This window comes from Haliaeetus leucocephalus, unplaced genomic scaffold (genome assembly GCF_000737465.1).
Source record: "Haliaeetus leucocephalus isolate CR32 unplaced genomic scaffold, Haliaeetus_leucocephalus-4.0 Scaffold2, whole genome shotgun sequence".
In the NCBI taxonomy this organism is placed as follows: Eukaryota; Metazoa; Chordata; class Aves; order Accipitriformes; family Accipitridae; genus Haliaeetus; species Haliaeetus leucocephalus.
The window spans coordinates 1,098,510-1,115,928 of record NW_010972438.1 but is presented as its reverse complement, the minus strand read 5'-3'; the positions used below and the strand labels follow the sequence as shown (position 1 = coordinate 1,115,928).

Below are 17,419 nucleotides of genomic sequence, written 5' to 3'. Positions count from 1 at the left end.
AGCCTTTCCTTGCTGTGTTTCCTGTTCACCGTGGAAACCACCCGTTAAAGCCCAGTGCCAGAGGTGTGGAAACATGCCACATTCCCAAAATACACTTGAGTCCCTGTAGAAAGACCAAGGAGATCCAAGCTGCAGTAAAGCAAGGTTATAGCAATGCACCTCCCAGTCTCACTGCATGAAATTTCTGATTTGCACAGATTCATACACAATATATAAGCTGAATCAAAATAACTTTTAATGAGCCCTGAGGCCTCTGTGCATGAGATTAAGGTGGCTGTCCAGTGTGTGTGCGTTCACTGTATTTGATGTGCCATCCCCCCCATGCTGTTCCAGATGTGCCATCGTCCTTCACTTTAAGCTGAAAACCTTCATCCCAAGCATCCTAAATAAACTTGTAGCAGGTCTGCATGGTCAGTGGTCAAATGGTGTTTGGGAGGTTTGAGGGTTCACAGGGCATAAGGCATGGCTGAAGAAATCAATGTCTGAAGGACAAAACACAATTATTAGTACTCTAGACTCAGATAATCTTTGAGGATAAAGCCTTTCCAACTCCAGTGTCCCGTTCTTTTCCAGATGTCGGTGAGCCAGCCGCAGTCAGGAAGAGGTGTGCCGTGTTTACGCTGCAGAGGGACATGCATGGGCTTCGAGCCACATTCCTGGAGGTAACGTCTTGGCCTTGATGGGCCCTGCCCTGACACTGTCCCTTTGGTCCTGTTGATATTCAGATTCCAGTGACTTTGAGTGCAAAGAAGAACTGCAGAGCACTTCAGTGTGGTGGTGGGAGGTGCAGAGAGGACACACTGGCTGGCTGGGACAACTGCTGAGTGGAGAAGATGCTCATGCTCCCTGCCGTCCATCCCCCTTCCCTCACTAGTCCTGCTCTTTTATTTTCTGAGTTAAAATCTCATCGACAAGCTGAGGCTCTCACACAGTGGGGTTTTTTTCTGATTTTGCTAATGTTGCCTGCTCCCTGGGAGTTGAGACTATCTTTGCTAGGCTGGGTGCAGGTCTTGGCAGCAAGCTGTGGCTTGGGAAGAGGAGAAAGCCGGGGTGAGAGATGGCTCAGCCTGCAGAAGGGTCTCGCCTGCCACGGAACCGTCTCCGGCACCGTCCTGCGTGGCTGGTGCTGTTCAGTGGGACGTCAGGAGTGGGACACGGTGCCGAAGCTGCTGCACGTCGCGCTCGCACAAGCCGCCCGATGCCCTGCGCAGCGTGCGTGCTGGAGCGCGGGTCCTCTGCCTGCTGCACGCTGGCTTCCCAGCCTGTCAGATTGTTTGGAAATGAATTAGTGAAAACGAATGTGCCCTTACTTGCTTTGGAGGCAGGGAAATGCTGACCAAAAGGATAATCTGGTGGTGTTGGTAGGAGATGTGCCGAGTGCCTGGCTGTCACCCTCATCCTTGAGGGCGAGCATGGGTGCAGAGCTGGCAGAGTGAAACAAAACCGGTGGTGAGGGCTCAGTGCTGTGTCCCACTTGGCAGCGCTGTGGTGGCTGTTGCTGCTGGCTGTCCTGAGCATCTCGATGGCTGTAATGCTATGCTCGGTGCCAGAAATTACTTGTTATTTGATACTTTATTTTCAGTGTTTTTCCTCTTAAAAACACTAATTTAGGTAAATAGCCACCCAGTATCAGTAGCTGGTGGAAACCGACCAGGGCTGCATGTTTGGTTCTGGGCATGGGCAGTGGGCTGCTGCCCTGCCCTATCTGCTTGCAAACCGAAATGGGAGAAACAAAGGGGCTTTGAAAGGGAAGGGAGCTATCCAGATGTCATTAATTAAACAGGAATTAGTGCCCTCTGAGGTTGTCTTGCAAAACACTAGACTCTTTTCTGTGAGCCTGGAGAACTCCTGTTTGGTGTGGGCTGCACAGCTGGGTCCTGTCGCAGCGGTGCGCAGGAGCCCGCAGTCTGCAGGTGTGCTGTCTGTGCTGCTGAAATGCTTCAGGAGGCTTCACGATGGTGGTCTGCAGTTGTGTCCTGCAGCCTCCAGTTACCACTTTCAATACCCCAGCTGTCTGGAAATCTAAACTTAAAAACACTCTTTTGGTTGAATCACTTTTTTTTTTATTGACTCAAAGGCTGGTTGAATCATAGTTGTTTCATGATCCTGCTGAAATACTTGGGGTTGCATCAGAGTCAGTTTGTCCTTTTTGCTATTAGCATTTGATGGAAAAGCTGGCCAGGAGAGAGTCGCCTTACAGACTTGTCTTTAGGATTTGTAGCTATTATAATTAAAATGATAGACACTTAAGTAGATTCCTCTTTTAGCAGTCACTTTTTTTAATGGCATGTAAAACTTTGTAAGAGGCAAGGCTAGCGCCTGGCTGTTGGAGACTGGTGAGGGTGGGAGATTTAGTGATGCTTGAAGGAGTTTTCGAAGTTCAGAGAAAGTGGCAGCTCCCTGTGGTGGGTGGGAGGCTGCAGTCTATCAGGGCTGCTGCGGCTGCTTTCGCCTGGGGATGGCACTTAGGAGTTCGTAGCTTTCTGCTCCGTGCTGCTGCCGATCCCTCTGGGATGAAAAGCTGAACAGGAGCCAGCAATGTGCATTTCCAGCCCAGAAAGCCAACTGTATCCTCGGCTGCATCCAAAGCAGCATGACCAGCAGGCCAAGGGAGGGGATTCCGCACCTCCGCTCTGGTGAGACCCCACCTGCAGGACTGTGTCCAGCTCTGGGGTCCCCAGTACAAGAAAGACATGGACCTGTTGGAGCGGGTCCAGAGGGGGGACACAAAAATGATCCCAGGGCTGGAGCACCTCTCCTGTGAAGACAGGCTGAGAGAGTTGGGGTTGTTCAGCCTGGAGAAGAGAAGGTTCCGGGGAGACCTTAGAGCAGCCTGCCAGTACCTAAAGGGGACCTACAGGAAAGGTGGGGAGGCACTTTTTAGTAGGGCCTGTAGCAATAGGATGAGGAGTAATGGTTTTAAACTGAAAGGGGGAGATTCAGACTAGATACAAGGGAGAAATTTTCTACAACGAGGGTGGTGAAACACTGGAACAGGTTGCCCAGAGCGGTGGTGGTTGTGGTTTAACCCCAGCCGGCAACCAAGCCCCACGCAGCCGCTCCCTCACCTCCCTCACAGTGGGATGGGGCAGAGAATTGGAAAGGTGAAAGGGAGAAAACTCGTGGGATGAGATAAAGACAGTTTAATAGGGAAAGCAAAAGCCATGAAAAGCCATGCACACAAGCAAAGCAAACCCAGGAATTCATTCCCCACTTCCCACAGGCAGGCAGGTGTTCAGCCATCTCCAGGAGATCAGGGTTCCATCATGTGTCATGGTAACTTGGGGAAGACAAATGCCATTGCTCCAAATGTTCCCCCCCTTCCTCATTCTTCCCCCAGCTTTATCTGCTGAGCATGAGGTCCTATGGTCTGGAATATCCCTGGGATCAGTTGGGATCAGCTGTCCCAGTTGTGTCTGCTCCCAATTCCTTGTGCCCTGCCCCCCCCCCGGTGCCTCCTTGCTGGTGGGACAGGGTGAAGAGCAGAAAAGCCCTTGGCTGTGTAAGCACTGCTTGGCAGTAATGAAAACATCTGTTATCAACACTGTTTTCAGCACAAATCCAAAACATAGCCCCATGCCAGCTACTGTGAAGAAAATTAACTCTATCCCAGCCAAAACCAGCACAGTGGCAGGTGCCCCATGCCTGGAAACATTCCAGGTCAGGTTGGACAGGGCTCTGAGCAACCTGGTCTAGTGGAAGGTGTCCCTGCTCATGGCAGGTGGGTTGGACTAGATGACCCTTAAAGGTCCCTTCCAGCCCAAACCATTCTATGATTCTGTGAATTCTGCTGAATTCCTGTGCCTGGCTCAGGGCACAGGAGCCTTTTGTCTTATGCTGTAACCCAGGTCTGCGTTTAACCTTTGGAAGAGGCTGATGCTCCGTGGCTGAGCCATCGCATGATTGCATGCCTCCCAGAGCCCAGCTCTTATCAAAAGGATGGTCTCGCTTGTCACCCACAGGAAAATCTGTAAGTCGTGCAAATGCAGCCAGGAGGATCACAGCTTGAGCTCAGACGTGGAGGACGATCGGAAAATTGGGCGCCTGCTGTCAGACTCCAAGTACGCCACGCTCACCGCCCGGGTGAAAGGAGGTGATGGCGTTCGCATTTACAAAAGGAACCGCATGATCATCACCAACCCCATCGTCTCTCGGAAAGACCCCACCTTTGACACCATCACATACGAGTGGGCTCCACCAGGGCTCACCCAGAAGCTGGTAAGACAATCCACAGCGCGTTTGGTGGGTAGTTTGTGTCACTTAATGGAGACCACAACTCGGCTCTGGAATAAAGTTATTGGGGAAAATAGTAAAACATATGGCTTGCCTCCGAGAGCAGAAATGTATGTATCACTTCATATTTTGGAAAACCGCATAAATAACCAGAGTAGGTAGGCGGGAGAGGGGAATGGATTGCCTTTGGGTTTTTATAGGTTTGCTAACATTTCTAGGAGAAGTCTTACTGGGCTTTACAACTAGAAAGCTCACTACTATGGTAAAGCTCATGTCCAGTAAAAACATTGCTGAGGAGAGATCCCATCTCTGCTGTCCTGCCAGTTGTACAATGCCCGTGCAGCCCACGCAGGCGTTTGCATGCTCCAAAACCCCCGGCTGGATGTGGGAGCGATTCTTCCAGACCTTCCTGGGGTGTCTGGGCTGGGGTTTGGTCCTCTCCCTAAACACCCCCAGGAGGGCACCAAGGAGGAGGCAAAAAGCCATGCAAGCTGTGGGACACACACAAGGACCATGAGTCAACTCCAGAGACCTGTCTCCATGCTTCTAAAACAATGGGGGTCTGGACCGGACTTTTGGAGAAGCAGCGGAGACAAGCTATTTGGGTGATTTATTTGGGCAGGAGTTGCCTTGGGCTTTGACTTCCCTGTTGGAGAGGGAGGTCCTGCCTTGCTTTTTGAGTCTGATCTCTTTTGTAAGTCTGGATGCGAGCCTGTCCCGAGGTCAGCCAGCGCAGGTAGAGGTAGCTACACTTCCATAAACCTGGAGGGGTTTTTCAGCAAACACTTCAGGAAATTATACTTTACTCTGTCTCAAAAGCAGAGAAATTAAATCAATGTGGAAAGAAGTAATGCTGCATCTAAATCCAGCGCTGTGTTTGTAAATTATTCTGTTATGGATATAGGCTTTAAGGGCAAAATAACTGTTGTCTTTAATATGGTAATTATTCTCTTTGCTAGCTGAGGTAGTTATTAAAATCTTGGACTTAAAATAGGCCTGGCATCTCAGGTTTATTAGCCAGGAGCGCAACTAGTGCTCACTTGTGTCTCTGTAGATCACAGAATGGCCCTAAACCTCCCCAGAACGCAGCCTTGTTTCCTGTTGAATGCTGCATCACCTCAGCCCCAGATGAACATCTGTAGGAATACTGAAACAGAGCCAAAACAGCGTGCTGACAGTGCTTTGTGCCTTAGCTTCTCTGTAACGCTGTCGTCTTTAACTTTGGCTCAGATTTGCTGGATAAGTGGAGAAGAGGGGAAAGGGGGTTTAAATTCTCCATGTGGTGGGCAGCGTGATGCTGGGTGGGCAGCTGGGTAGTTGTGCCTCAGGGTTCCCCGTCTCCTGCTCGCAGAAGAGCATCACGTCAGTGGAAAACCTCCAGCAGCAGCCCAGGGCAACCGAGCAGAGCAGTGGGCTCGGAGCCCCTGTGCCCAGGGACCCTCCTGACACCCCTGCCGAGGTGCAGCAGCAGTCTGTCCCTGTCCCCAGCAGACTTGCAGAGCTTCCCCCTGCGAGGAACAGGAGCGGGAAGGCTCGTCGTGCCAAGGTGTGCTGGCCTGGAGGAAAGCTAAGCTGAGCTCTGCGGCTGAGAGCATCCTGCCTGCGTGGGCATGAGCCCTGCCTGTCGCTGCTGCCTGAGGAACCCCTCCCAGATTCAGTACTGGAGCTGGGTTTTTTTTTTTCATTACAGCTAAACATAGTCTGGTCCAAATAAAAATATTTCTTTGGGTTTTGTAAAGAGAAGTCAGGGTAAAAAGGGGAGAATGGGGACTGTGGTCGCATGCTGAGGGCTGGATCTGGAAACAAGCCCCCAGCCCAGTCCCTCCTTCCCTCCTGCGCCTGGTTTCTGTCTGGGCAAGCAATATTGCTGTGTGGGAACGAATGGAAGTGGTTTTCGGTGTGTGGAAGTGTTAGCCAGCAGTGTGCTTCTTGAGGGAAAGCGCTTAACTGGCTTTTAACTGTGTTGTGGTACTAAAAACATTATATATTACACTGTCATTAGTGGACAGCTTTTACTCTTCAAATTAAACAAATAGTTTAAAGCTGCTGAAAATTGCAACCAGATTTTTTGAAGAAGAATTGGGGAAACAAATGTGAAATTGCAGCCGCAGACCCAAGAGGCAGACTGTGATTATTTCTTAAAACTCCGTTGCCCTCACCCCCTTGGAAAGGCTGACTGGGGGTGACATGAAGTCTGTTCTGGGAATGCAGTTGGGGCCCGTGGTGCTGACTGGGGCAGACCACTGGGCTTTAATGAGGGACCGAGACCCTCACGCATCTGACTGCCCGGCTGTTTAATCGCAGCACTGCTGCTCACAGCCTCCTCTTCTTCCCCTTGTCTCTGGTAGGAGCTGGCCCAGCAGGAATGTTTGTTTAACCAGTGTTTGTCTTCCACGGGTCCCGTGGGGCATCGGGGAGTCCGTGAGGGATGGGGAGAACAATGATGGCACTCTTCCCACCCAGCCTGATTCATTAAGCACGCTGCCCAGCCTGGGATTTATCGGGAGCCCGGGTTTCACTGCTCCGCAGGCTGGGTCGGCTCCTTGCTGTGAAAAAGGATGCCCAAACCCTGCCGCTCCTGGGCTGCTTTCTTCTCCTACGGGCCTGAACCCCGACCGTACCCCCTTGTGAGTGCGTGTTTGGGGTGATCCCGAGTGCAGCCCTGTGCAGGGGGGGGGCAGCTGGGGACCCCGGCAGCTCCCCCCACCCGCAGCAGCAAACTCTGTCCCTGCGGTGCTGGTGAGGGCCAGCTCAGGGTACGTGCTTCGTGAAAGCTTTGGGACTCTAAAGAGCGCCTCAGCAGACTGGAGATGTCTTGGTTCAAGTAAACGAGGTGCAGGAGCTTTGAAGACAACCTTGATGAATTCTAGCTTGAAGATCAACTTGACAAACTTTGAGGAGAATGGCTGACATCCAGTCTTTCTCGGGATAGTTTAAAAGGGATTGGGGCCAAAAGCTTTTAGTGCATAACTGACTCGCTCCAGTGATTTCCTTCTGAAGGCAGGCTGGAAACTTGGGATTGTTTTTAATATTGTTGTCCTGAAGTGGATGGTCCAATAATAGGAGGAAGTTCAGAGCATGTTTTTGTTGAGCTGTGCCTGGAGAAGTTATGAAGTGGATATTCAGGGTCCTTGGGGAAAGTGAAAAGAGCAGATCATAAAATATCTCCAAAATCCAGTAGTTAGCAGTGAAAACCTAAAATGTTCTTCCTCAAAATTATCTGCGCTAAGGCGTAGTAAAGCATTTGTCCGTAATAATACATGGTAGCAGCAGAAGAAATGATGTTTAGTTATTCTTCGTGTCAGTTTTTGGTGTCAGGTTGAATTTTTTTCCCTGATCTATTCTCTGGCCACATTTTATGACATCTGCAATTGTAACTTTAAGCATTCCCTTGATCAGGGAGTGAAATCCCACCACATGTCTGGGCAGATATTGAAACCTGCAACTGAGCAGTCCAACTGTACTTTTAAGAAAGGCTTGAGACTTTGCTTTTCTCTCTCACTTTCAGCGCAGACATTTTGTATTGGCGATGGAGAGTCTGGTGCTGGAGTGGAACAAGGCGCTTCAGATACACGTGCTGGTGCAGTGCTATTCTTGTAGCTCTGGTAGAAGTGTTCATTAGTCTTGGCCCATTTGTAGTGGATTAAGAATTTCTTCCATTAAGATCCTACTGTGTTACTACTCTGCTAGTGCTCTTGCTGTGACTGAACCAGGCCAGTGCAGACTGCATTGCATACACTGTCTTAATGTTCACGGTCATACAGCGTCAAGGTTTTGGTTGCTGTTCTTGCCAGTTGTCAGATACCACTGGCAGTATCCTTATTTTGTGGGGCAGTGTCTGTGTGAGGCCTGGGAGGAGCTGTCAGGGAGTTCTTGTCTCTTGCTTCTGTAGTTCCTATTAGGATTTCTCACTTTCTGTGAAAGCCATCTGTGCACCAGATCACTTCTACAGCATCCTGCAGCTCTCTAACCAGCTATTCCCAAGCAGCACCTTCTCCCACAGGGTGACAGCCCTCCCCCAGTAAACTTCTGGATATCAATCCTGCGATTGCACAGAGGCACAATGCATTGAGTGTTGATGTCTAATATAATGTGCAGCGATGTTAACATGCACTCCAAGAAACAGGGAAAAATCCCTGCCTCCATTAAACCATTTACCTATTGCTTTTGCAAATCTTCAGGCAGGAATCTTGCCCTGCAATGCTGCTATCTGACTGAAAGTAGCTGAGGTGGAAGGTGACTTTGAAGTTTTTACAGATGTCATGAGTTGTTCAGTGTTGTGCACACTTTTCTGTGTTTAAAAAGCTGTACTGAACCAAACTATGTACAGTAAACAGTTAATTGCTTCTCTACTTTCTTAAAATTCAGTTTTCAAATGCTGACCAAGTAAGAAACAAATCTAATGCAGCTGGATGCTGGTCTTTAAAATGGAATGGCAGAGAGCCAACTGGCTGCCCCTTAGCTCTTCACACTACAATAGGAAAATGCATTGAGTGGGAAACTCCCTTCCCCTTAGCACCAGGCCAGAAGAAGTTAACTGTACAGACCCCACTGTCCTGTAAATGCTAATTCAGTGTGGGACAGACCTCTTGCAAGATCATGATTTTCTCTGCTGTTTTTTTTTTAAGATGGTGGCTAGTGGCCAGTTGAGCAGGGGACTTCATTTGGGCTAGTTTCTTGGCATTTACTTTCCATGTTGCAGGGCATCAGTGACCAAACACCTTCCCTTTACTGAGGAATCAATAGTTGGGTAGAGTTGGTGGCTGTCTGTTACATACAGACTCAACTGCTATCTGACCACTTTTTCTTGTATTAAGATTTTTTTATTGATAAAAGGGGATCTTTTACAGTAAAATTATGCAGTGTGCAGCTGAGGGCTATGGGGTGCTCTTGGTGCAGCCTCTGACCCGCTCCCTGGAGCTCTCCCCATCCTGGCATGAGGCAGTGAGAAGCTGGCTGGGCTCAGGTTTTGATGTTTATGGGTTTCTGGTCTCTTCAGCAGGCGTGTTGTCAAATTACCTGAAATAGTAGCAAGCTAGTGCTGGCAAGGGAGGGTGTGTTGGAATCTGGGTGCGAACTAATGAAGCAAGTCTTTGCTGCTTTGCTTTCCTGAGGAGCCTGTTTTTTGGTTTGGGGTTGTTTTTGTTTCAAAAACAAACCCCAAAATCCTCAAAAACCCCACCCAACCTGTTTTCTGAGGATAAAATGATCACCAACAGCCTGGCTGCTACTTGCATCTGTGTTAAGTTCAGGCTTTTTTTTCTGAAGTGTAGGTTAGACCAACTGGAAGGGAGGGGCAGGGGCACGTTTTCTGCCACCGCTCCATCACGCAAGCGGAGCATCTCATTACAAAGCACCCGTGCGAGGAGAGCTCGTGCTTCCCCGCCGGAGGGGTCTCGGGGTGACTGTCGGTGCTCTCTCCCTCCCAGGCCATGCAGTACATGGAGCTGATCCCGAAGGAGATGCAGCCGGTGGCGGGGACGGACGGGGCGTACTATCGCCGGCGGCAGCTGATGAGACAACTCCCGCTGTACGACCAGGACCCGTCCCAGTGCCGCGGCCTCGCCGAGGGCGAGCTGAAGCTGATGGAAGACTTTGTGAAGAAGTACAAAGCCGAGGCGCTGGGCGTTGGGGAGGTGGCCCTGCCGGGCCAGGGCGGCGGTGGGAAGGAGGAAGGGAAGCCGCAGGACAAGAGCATCGCTGCCGGCAAACCCCCCGAGTCCACCAACGGGGCCCTGGAGAGCGCGCCCGCAGGAGGGGACTACGTAAGTGCTGCGGCAGCGGGACGGGCTGGCGGGGGCGTCCCGGCTCCGCTCTGAGTTTGGGGAGCTCGCAGGGTATAGACTTGGCCTCAGCTAGAGGGGGGAGAAGGTTGCACCAGCCAGGGTGATCTGTTCCTCGTTCACGGTCCTGATCCTGCGGGCATCTCCGAGTCTGCTGCAGTGATTTTTTTCAAACTACCGGAGCGGTGCTGCGATGCTCGGTTGCGTCGTGGTGTGCTTTGGTACAGCACTGGGAAAGACCCCGGTGGGTCGCCTCGCGTGCTCCTGCCAGCCCTGCCGAGCACCGGCGTCCGTCTAATGGGTGAGGAGGGGTGGGTTGTCTCCTCTCCGCCATCTCCCTCCCTCCACGGCAAAAGCTGTGCCGAACCACCAAGGTAAGTAAACTTTCCATCAGCTGTAGGAGCCAGTGGTTTCAGCTTTGGATTCTTGGCAGCTCTGAAGGGCTGGGCGTGACATGTCCCTGGAGGATTGTGCATCAGTCAGGTACTCGAGATCAGAAACTGTTTTACTGTAAGCTAGTGAGTATTTCCAGCGAGGCTTCCAGACCTGCGCAAGTGGAAAGGCTGCGAGTGACAGGAGGTGGTGGCTCAGTCTAATTAATGCAAAGCTGTGAACGTGGAGATAGTGCTCCCAGGGCTGTAATCACTCTGGGGGACTTTGAACACACCATGCACGTCTCTGGGCATAAAAATACATTTCCACAGGGAAATGATTGAGATTCCCCAACACCATTTTAGATTTATGTTCTCCCAGCGCCTTCGGGAGTGGCCATTGTAGTTGCTGAACAAACGCTTATCACAGAATATGGTGAGTGAAAATATTTCATACTGGCCCTTGTGAGGGTAACTTGCAGCAAAGGATTTAAAGCTGGGAAAAGAAATGGTGTCTGAGTGTTTTTAGGGCAAGATTTTTCTAGCCATTACTGCACTGGGATTGTAGCATGTTAAGAGCAGTTTTCATTTTCATTCCATATTGGGTAATGTCTCCCCTCCGCTGTGGCCTTTTCTGTTAACGTGCATCTGACTTTCAGAGCCCGGTGATACAGTAAAAGTTTTTCACTATTGCAACAAAATACTGAATTGGACAAAGAATTTTAAGCTAAAATAAATAGCCAAAAAAGGAAGGTTTCCATTAAACTCAATAAAAGTCATCTTGGCAATGAGGGTTTATTTAGACTGCAAGTTTGTCCTTCCAAATAAATACATAACTGTGATGTTATTCTCTGTAGTTTAAAGCATCGTTTTTCTAGAGGCACTAGCTGAAAAATGGAACAGCTTCAAAAGCAGTTGCAGGAGATCCACTTTGACCAGCACACTGTGCAGCTCAGCTCGCAGCAGACTGCAAAGTGCTGTGGTTTCTGGCTGTTCTGAAGGCAGACCTCCTGCTTCCCCCCTCCAAATTAAAATGGGCAGGTTTTTTTTAATCTCCTGTGCAGGAACTAATGTAGCTGACCTGATACGAATGGACTGTGTCCCAAGACCTGAAATGTGCTGAACCGGCTTTCACAAAACTGCACTGAAAGAAAAGTTATGCCATAGAAAAATGAGATAGAGCACTTTACTTTGCAGTATGTGTGAGGTTTAAAGTAGTTGTGAGCAAAATGAGCTATATGAAGACAGAGAATGAATGTAAAGGGACTGAGAAATGAAGTGCACAAAGCCAACGACACCGGAGGCTTTAATGTTGTCGATGTGTTCAGGGTTGAAATGTAGATCAGCACGCTCCAGAAGCGGAGGTTTAGGTACCTCTCTACTTGTGTGACCATCTCCTGTGTGTCTCCTAAAACTCGGGTGTTAAACACGACGCCTGCTCCCAAGCCTGAGGAAGCTCCACGGCTCCCCTCCGCCGCTGCTCTCTGCGATGCCGCAGGTGATGCCCACAAGTGCCACCAGCCTGCCCGGGGCCACTCCAGGACATGCTGTCCTCAACTGGGAGCATGTTTGTCCCAGCCCTCGAAGACCTGCAGGACTGCAGGAATGAAAAAGGCTTTTTGAGAAGATATGAGTGCCTTTGGTTCAAGAGCACAGGGGGAAAATAAGGTGCTGAACCAGCTGATCCTGATTCTCAAGCAGTTTGCGTGATGTTTCTTCATTTGAGTCTGTTAGAAGTAGGACACAGATTTGAATCTGTTTAATACCAAACCTCTTAATTGGCACCAGCAGCTTGATTTCACCCTATTTCAGATCAAGGTGTGAGTCTGAGCTATAGATTTATGAATGTTGGATGGGGGGGGGGGGGAGGGGCCACACAAAAAAAAAAACCACTACCCTTGCTCTAGAAGAGGATGAACCCAGAAAGCACCAAAGCTGCACCAAGAAACAAGCTGGAATAATTTCCTTGGGTGTTTGTGTGGTCCCTGTGCTAAGGTTGTTAAACCTCTTATTGCACACTCAGGCCAGCTGTGTTGAAATTGGTGTGTAAAGGAAAACATACAGGGCCAATGTAAATCACTGTCAGAGGCATCGGAGCTCAGACAGCTTTTTGAACTTGTCTCGGCTGCAGAGAGGGGCCCCATGACTGTAATAAGTCTGTCCTATGAGCATAAAAATCATCTTTAACCCCCTCAGAACTGGAAAGTGTTCTGGTGTTATAAGCCACTGTGGTGGAATCAAATCAAATCCTGAGGCAGTTGATCAAAATTAGCCACTGTCCCAAAAAGCTTGAGGCCAGCTATGTAGTGAGTGCTCAGGGGAAGCTTCGTGGTGTCTGCGGAGCTCCTTCTGTGGGAGCTCTCGTTGCAAAATAGCAGCCAGTGAAGAAAGCAAGTTTGAAAAAGCTTATGAGAAAGGGACACTTTCTTGGCCAACACCTCTGGTAACTCTGCTAATAAAGTCTTCACTCCTTTCCCTCTGCAATGGAGATGTAAAATGAGTACCAAGCTGTAATCCCATCTTAAATTTGAAGAGCCGCTTTTTATTTAGTGTGTAAATGGCAGGGCAATGGAAGTTATATGATACTTAGGAAAAGCCCTGTGAATAATTGCCATAGAGAGAAACAGCAAATTAAGTTAGTTTTTTAACAGTTCTTATTGGCAAGAAACTTGAGCTTGGAGTTGGAAAGCTGCTTGTGTTTGTTCTCGCTGTTAGATCTTGCAAGATAAGCAGGGCTGGGATGGATGGGTCCGGCGCTTTCCCTGGGGGTGACAACGTGGAGGCAGCTGCAGGGTCCAGCTCTCTGGTCCCCGAGTCGCCCAGGTCTGGTGCCTTGGGGAGGTATCGGGAGCCTTGGGAAAAGTACGGCCTCGGTCCTGTGTGATGGGTGCAGCATTGATCGGAGCCCGTCTGCCCTCGCTGACAGCAATGCCGGTGTGCCGGCAGTAGTGCTCTGCCAGCCGCTCCGCACTGAGCGTGGCAGCTTCACGTCCTTGTTCATGCAGACCAGAAATAGCTCGGCTTCTGCACCGTCCTGGGCTTTTACTCCTTCCTTGGCATGTGTCTTGGGACTACTTAGAGAAGCGTCTGAAGCCCTTCGCAGTGGAAGGAGCAGTGTGAGCAGACGTATCCCCTTTCAGACTCGCAGAAGAGCCAAGCCAGGAAACATTTTGTCTCTCCTCTTGTGCTGCCTTTGCTCGTTATACTGGATTTGCTGGTAAAATAGGAGATGACTGTCAGCGTGGTGGAAGTGCTCCAAGGGCTGCGGGACAGTTACTGAAAATCCAGACTGAACGAAGGAGGAAGCAATAGCAAAATGTGTGGTGTGCTAGAAATAATAGCAACGAAACAAAGAAAAGCCACTTGGTGGGTGTAAACAGGCCTCTAACCTTCTGCTGCGTAAAGGCAGAAATGAGTTTAAGAAAACTCCCTACGTGCAAAGAATAGTCTCTTTAGCACTCATGCCATGAACTAGCAAAAGGGGCTGGATGTGGTAGGGAACTTGTCTTTAGTCTGGCATTTGCAGAGCTCATAGGGAAACCCCACTCCCTCTGGGCTCCCAGAGAGGCTGTTTCTGCCACTGCTGCTTTACTGGGGTTGTAGCAGGGAGGATCACCGGGGGTCCTGTACTCCCAGCACAGTGTTTCCCAGGCTGTGGTGGCATCAGGGTGTTGTTCCTTGGGACATGGACCAGAGCTGCCCCGTGGGACATCCCCCTCCTCTGTCCCTGCCCCATCCCTGATATCCTCCTGGATGCCCTCCTCAGGAACTGGTAGCTTACCTTCTACTGAGAAACTTTATTTTTGTGTCTCTTCTACCCACCTGTTAGAAGGTTGTTGACTTAAATCAGAGCATTTGTAAGCAAAGTCATCATCTGAGCACAGAGAAATTCCTGACCCCTGACCCTGTGCTGCCTGGAGCGTGCTGGAGGGGGAACGCCGCTGTGCAAATGCTCCGGTCGGGCACAGCAGCTTCAACCACAACGCGTGCGACACGCAAGCTGCTTCACGCTGCGTCTTGGTTTCATAAAAGCCATAGCCAGACTGCTGTGGAGACTGCGAGTAGGTCTGGCCTTGCAGCCAAGGGCTCTGCTGGAAGAGACTCCAGCTGCTGCTTAAGAGCACTTCTTCTAGGGAGTGACAAAGCACAGACTCAGAAGCTATTAGCCTGACCTGGACTATCCAGACGTAAATAGGAACTTAAATAACAGCCCATCAGCTGCCAGCTTCAGAGAGGAGAGCTTTAAAGCTTGCACTTAACTCATCGCAGGATTGCTCTGCAGGCATGGGTAAAGAGTAAACCTGGTTGGTCTTGTGTGTGGTATGTGTAGATGCTAATTAATCTTCAGATTAGCCAAATCTAATTCTGTCTTTTTGGACTGTTATAAATTGAAAGCACTGTGCTGAAATCTGTAGAGTGACATCTGCCTTAGGCATAGAGGTATATATTAAAAAACAGTGAGAAAAGAACAAAGTTCACAATCTCTATGCAAAGTAACATCTCTGACGTGCTGTACTTCTGCACTATCAGATGTCTTAACTCTTTCTTGGAGAACCTTTGGATCTTAGTGAAGGTTGGCTTTAGCTTGGGGGGTGGGTCCCAAAGGCCAGACACTTAGCTGATGGTGGATAGTGCCATTCTTACCTGCCTGAGGATCTGGCTGCAAGAAAGTAAACAGTATTCCAGGGAAGGCTGGCAAATATATATATTTATAATGACTTTTAATAATATTACAGCTTGACACTCTGCCCATATGTAGCGCTGGTCCAAATGTTCGCACAGGGTGTAGGGCTATAGACTTGGAGGTGTTGGTTCTGTCAGCCGTGGGTGCCCTGTGATGCTCTCTGTGTTGCCTGAGTCTTGTTGCACAACTGAGATGTTTTTCCCAGCGCTTTTCTGGAGCTGCAACCATTGCCTTCTCTTCAGTTTAGCGTTTCCTTGCTCTTCCACCTTGCTGCACTCTTTCGATAGCCTCATTTTGGACCGGTGTGTTCACTGGGCCTTCCAAGCTGGTACAGCTGTAAAATCTGGCTTTGGTATTCTCAAGTTTCCCTTCGCAGAACAAGAGCTGAAACAAAAACAGCCTAAGCCACACAGCTTAGCAGTCGTGGAATTAGATGTTTTATTCCCACTGTCCTCCTCGGTGCTACGGGCTGTCGAGCAGGCGCACGGTGCGTCCTTCAGACTATGTAGAAGCGCGAAGCGTTGAGGACGTGCTTGGAGATCGCGGTGTTCTGTTTTGCTAACCCCGCTGCTTGCCAGCTGCGCGGTTAAGCACGACGTGTCGAAAAGACGCCGTGAACCAGGATGAGGAGTAAATACCCATCCCGCGCACCCACCATCGCCGCTTTCGCTCCCGCCCCGCGCTCACCCCGCTGCCTCTCCGTTGCAGCGCTGCGAGACCTGCAAGCAGCCGGTGCCGGCGGACTGCCCGGTGGTCTACGCCGACAGGGCGGGCTACTCCCGCCAGTGGCACCCGGCGTGCTTCGTCTGCTGCCGCTGCTCCGAGCCCCTCGTCGACCTCATCTACTTCTGGAAGAGCGGGGCCGCCTGGTGCGGGCGCCACTACTGCGAGAGCCTCCGGCCGCGCTGCGCCGGCTGCGACGAGGTAGGGACCGGCCCGGGGGTCCGGCCGCCGGCTCGTTCCGCTGGGAGCGGCATCCTTCTGGTGCTGGGCACCAGGTCCGCGGCTGCCCTGAGGAGCTGGCGGTGCCTAAAGAAAATGGGGTGAAGCAGCGGGACGTTAACGACAGTCTCGGCTAGCTACGCCGTATCTGTCTCGGAGCGAGGGTCCGGCTCTAGCTGCGTTTAAAACCTGATGGTTTTGTAGTGCTTAGCTGCAGCCCGTGACTTTGGCGCAGTTGCTCAGAAGCGGTCCTGTGCTTTATTTACTCGTTCCCAAAGCCTGGCCCCCGCAGCTAACAGGCTTGGTGGGAGGCACGGGGCTGGTTCTCTGTGCTCCGGCTTGGTGAGATGGTGGAAATAAGCAATTTTCTGTCTGTCCCATAGATCATCTTCTCGGAGGACTACCAGCAGGCAGAAGGGATGACCTGGCACAAGAAGCACTTCGCCTGCCTGGAATGTGAGACGCTGCTGACCGGCAAACCCTTTACTCTGGACAACGCCAGCCTCCTGTGCACGACCTGCAGCAAAAGCAAACGCCTCTGAGCGGGGAGCAGCCCAGGGGCGAAGCGGGCTCCCCGAGGTCCCACCAGAACTGGGGTCATTTCTCGAGTAAATGAGAAGGGGAAGCTTAAAAAAAAATTAAAGCCTGGCTATTCACTTGCAAGCAACTAAGTGCCCCCTTGCATCCCATACAGCTTGCAGGAGAATATTTCCTTGGGCAGGATGCAAAGAAAACTCGTACGCCTGCGGGTGAGAGGTACACGGCATATCTGACTAGGAGGGACTGAAAAGGAGGTTCTGTGTTATGCTGGTTTTTTATAAAGTCTCTCTAAGCTTCTTATGACTAAGATCTTGCAATAGTCTTTTGGAAATAACGCATCTCAAAAGTATCTTTTGGCATGCTAAACCTATGGTCATGGTCAAAAACAAGGGTGGTTCATATTTTTTGAAATCCATACTGGAAGTTTACACTAACAGACTGCTGACAACTGTACTAAAGCAGCGGGTTTGAAGAGTTTGATTAACCCGGGTGATTACTTTCTGAAAGCAAATGATAGAAAATTGCAGCAACGTGTAGCTGTAGCTTTCTCCTCCTAAGAGTACAATAATGTAAAAATAACAAGTTGGCACACAGGGCAATTGGTTTAACCCTGTTGAGATGGGAAAGGTGGAGCTCTGCCACGGGGCAGCTGACTGGCCCAACCCCTGTGAGCTTTAGCCCTGAAACTGGAATGCAAAAGCATTCCTGGCAGATCCCACCGACCCGACTGGGCTCCCCAGCCTCTCGCCTGCCTCCGACTGCCTGTTACTGCAGGCGAGCGTGTTTCCACAGAGCAACATTGTGTTCCTACTGTGATGCTGGAGGTCGTTAAACATTTAAAGTATGGGCCTTTATTTTGGCTGGGT

General features: G+C 50.3%; 1 protein-coding gene across 1 annotated transcript; it reads left to right on the top strand.

The window, feature by feature from the left end:
- Positions 1 to 573: 573 nt before the first annotated feature.
- Positions 574 to 16,555, top strand: LMCD1 (LIM and cysteine-rich domains 1). Its single transcript, XM_010570350.1, has 5 exons — positions 574 to 662; positions 3,963 to 4,218; positions 9,663 to 9,998; positions 15,780 to 15,995; positions 16,397 to 16,555. The coding sequence occupies exons 1-5, from the start codon at positions 574 to 576 to the stop codon at positions 16,553 to 16,555; spliced, it is 1,056 nt and encodes a 351-aa protein (XP_010568652.1).
- The last annotated feature ends 864 nt before the right edge of the window (positions 16,556 to 17,419 follow it).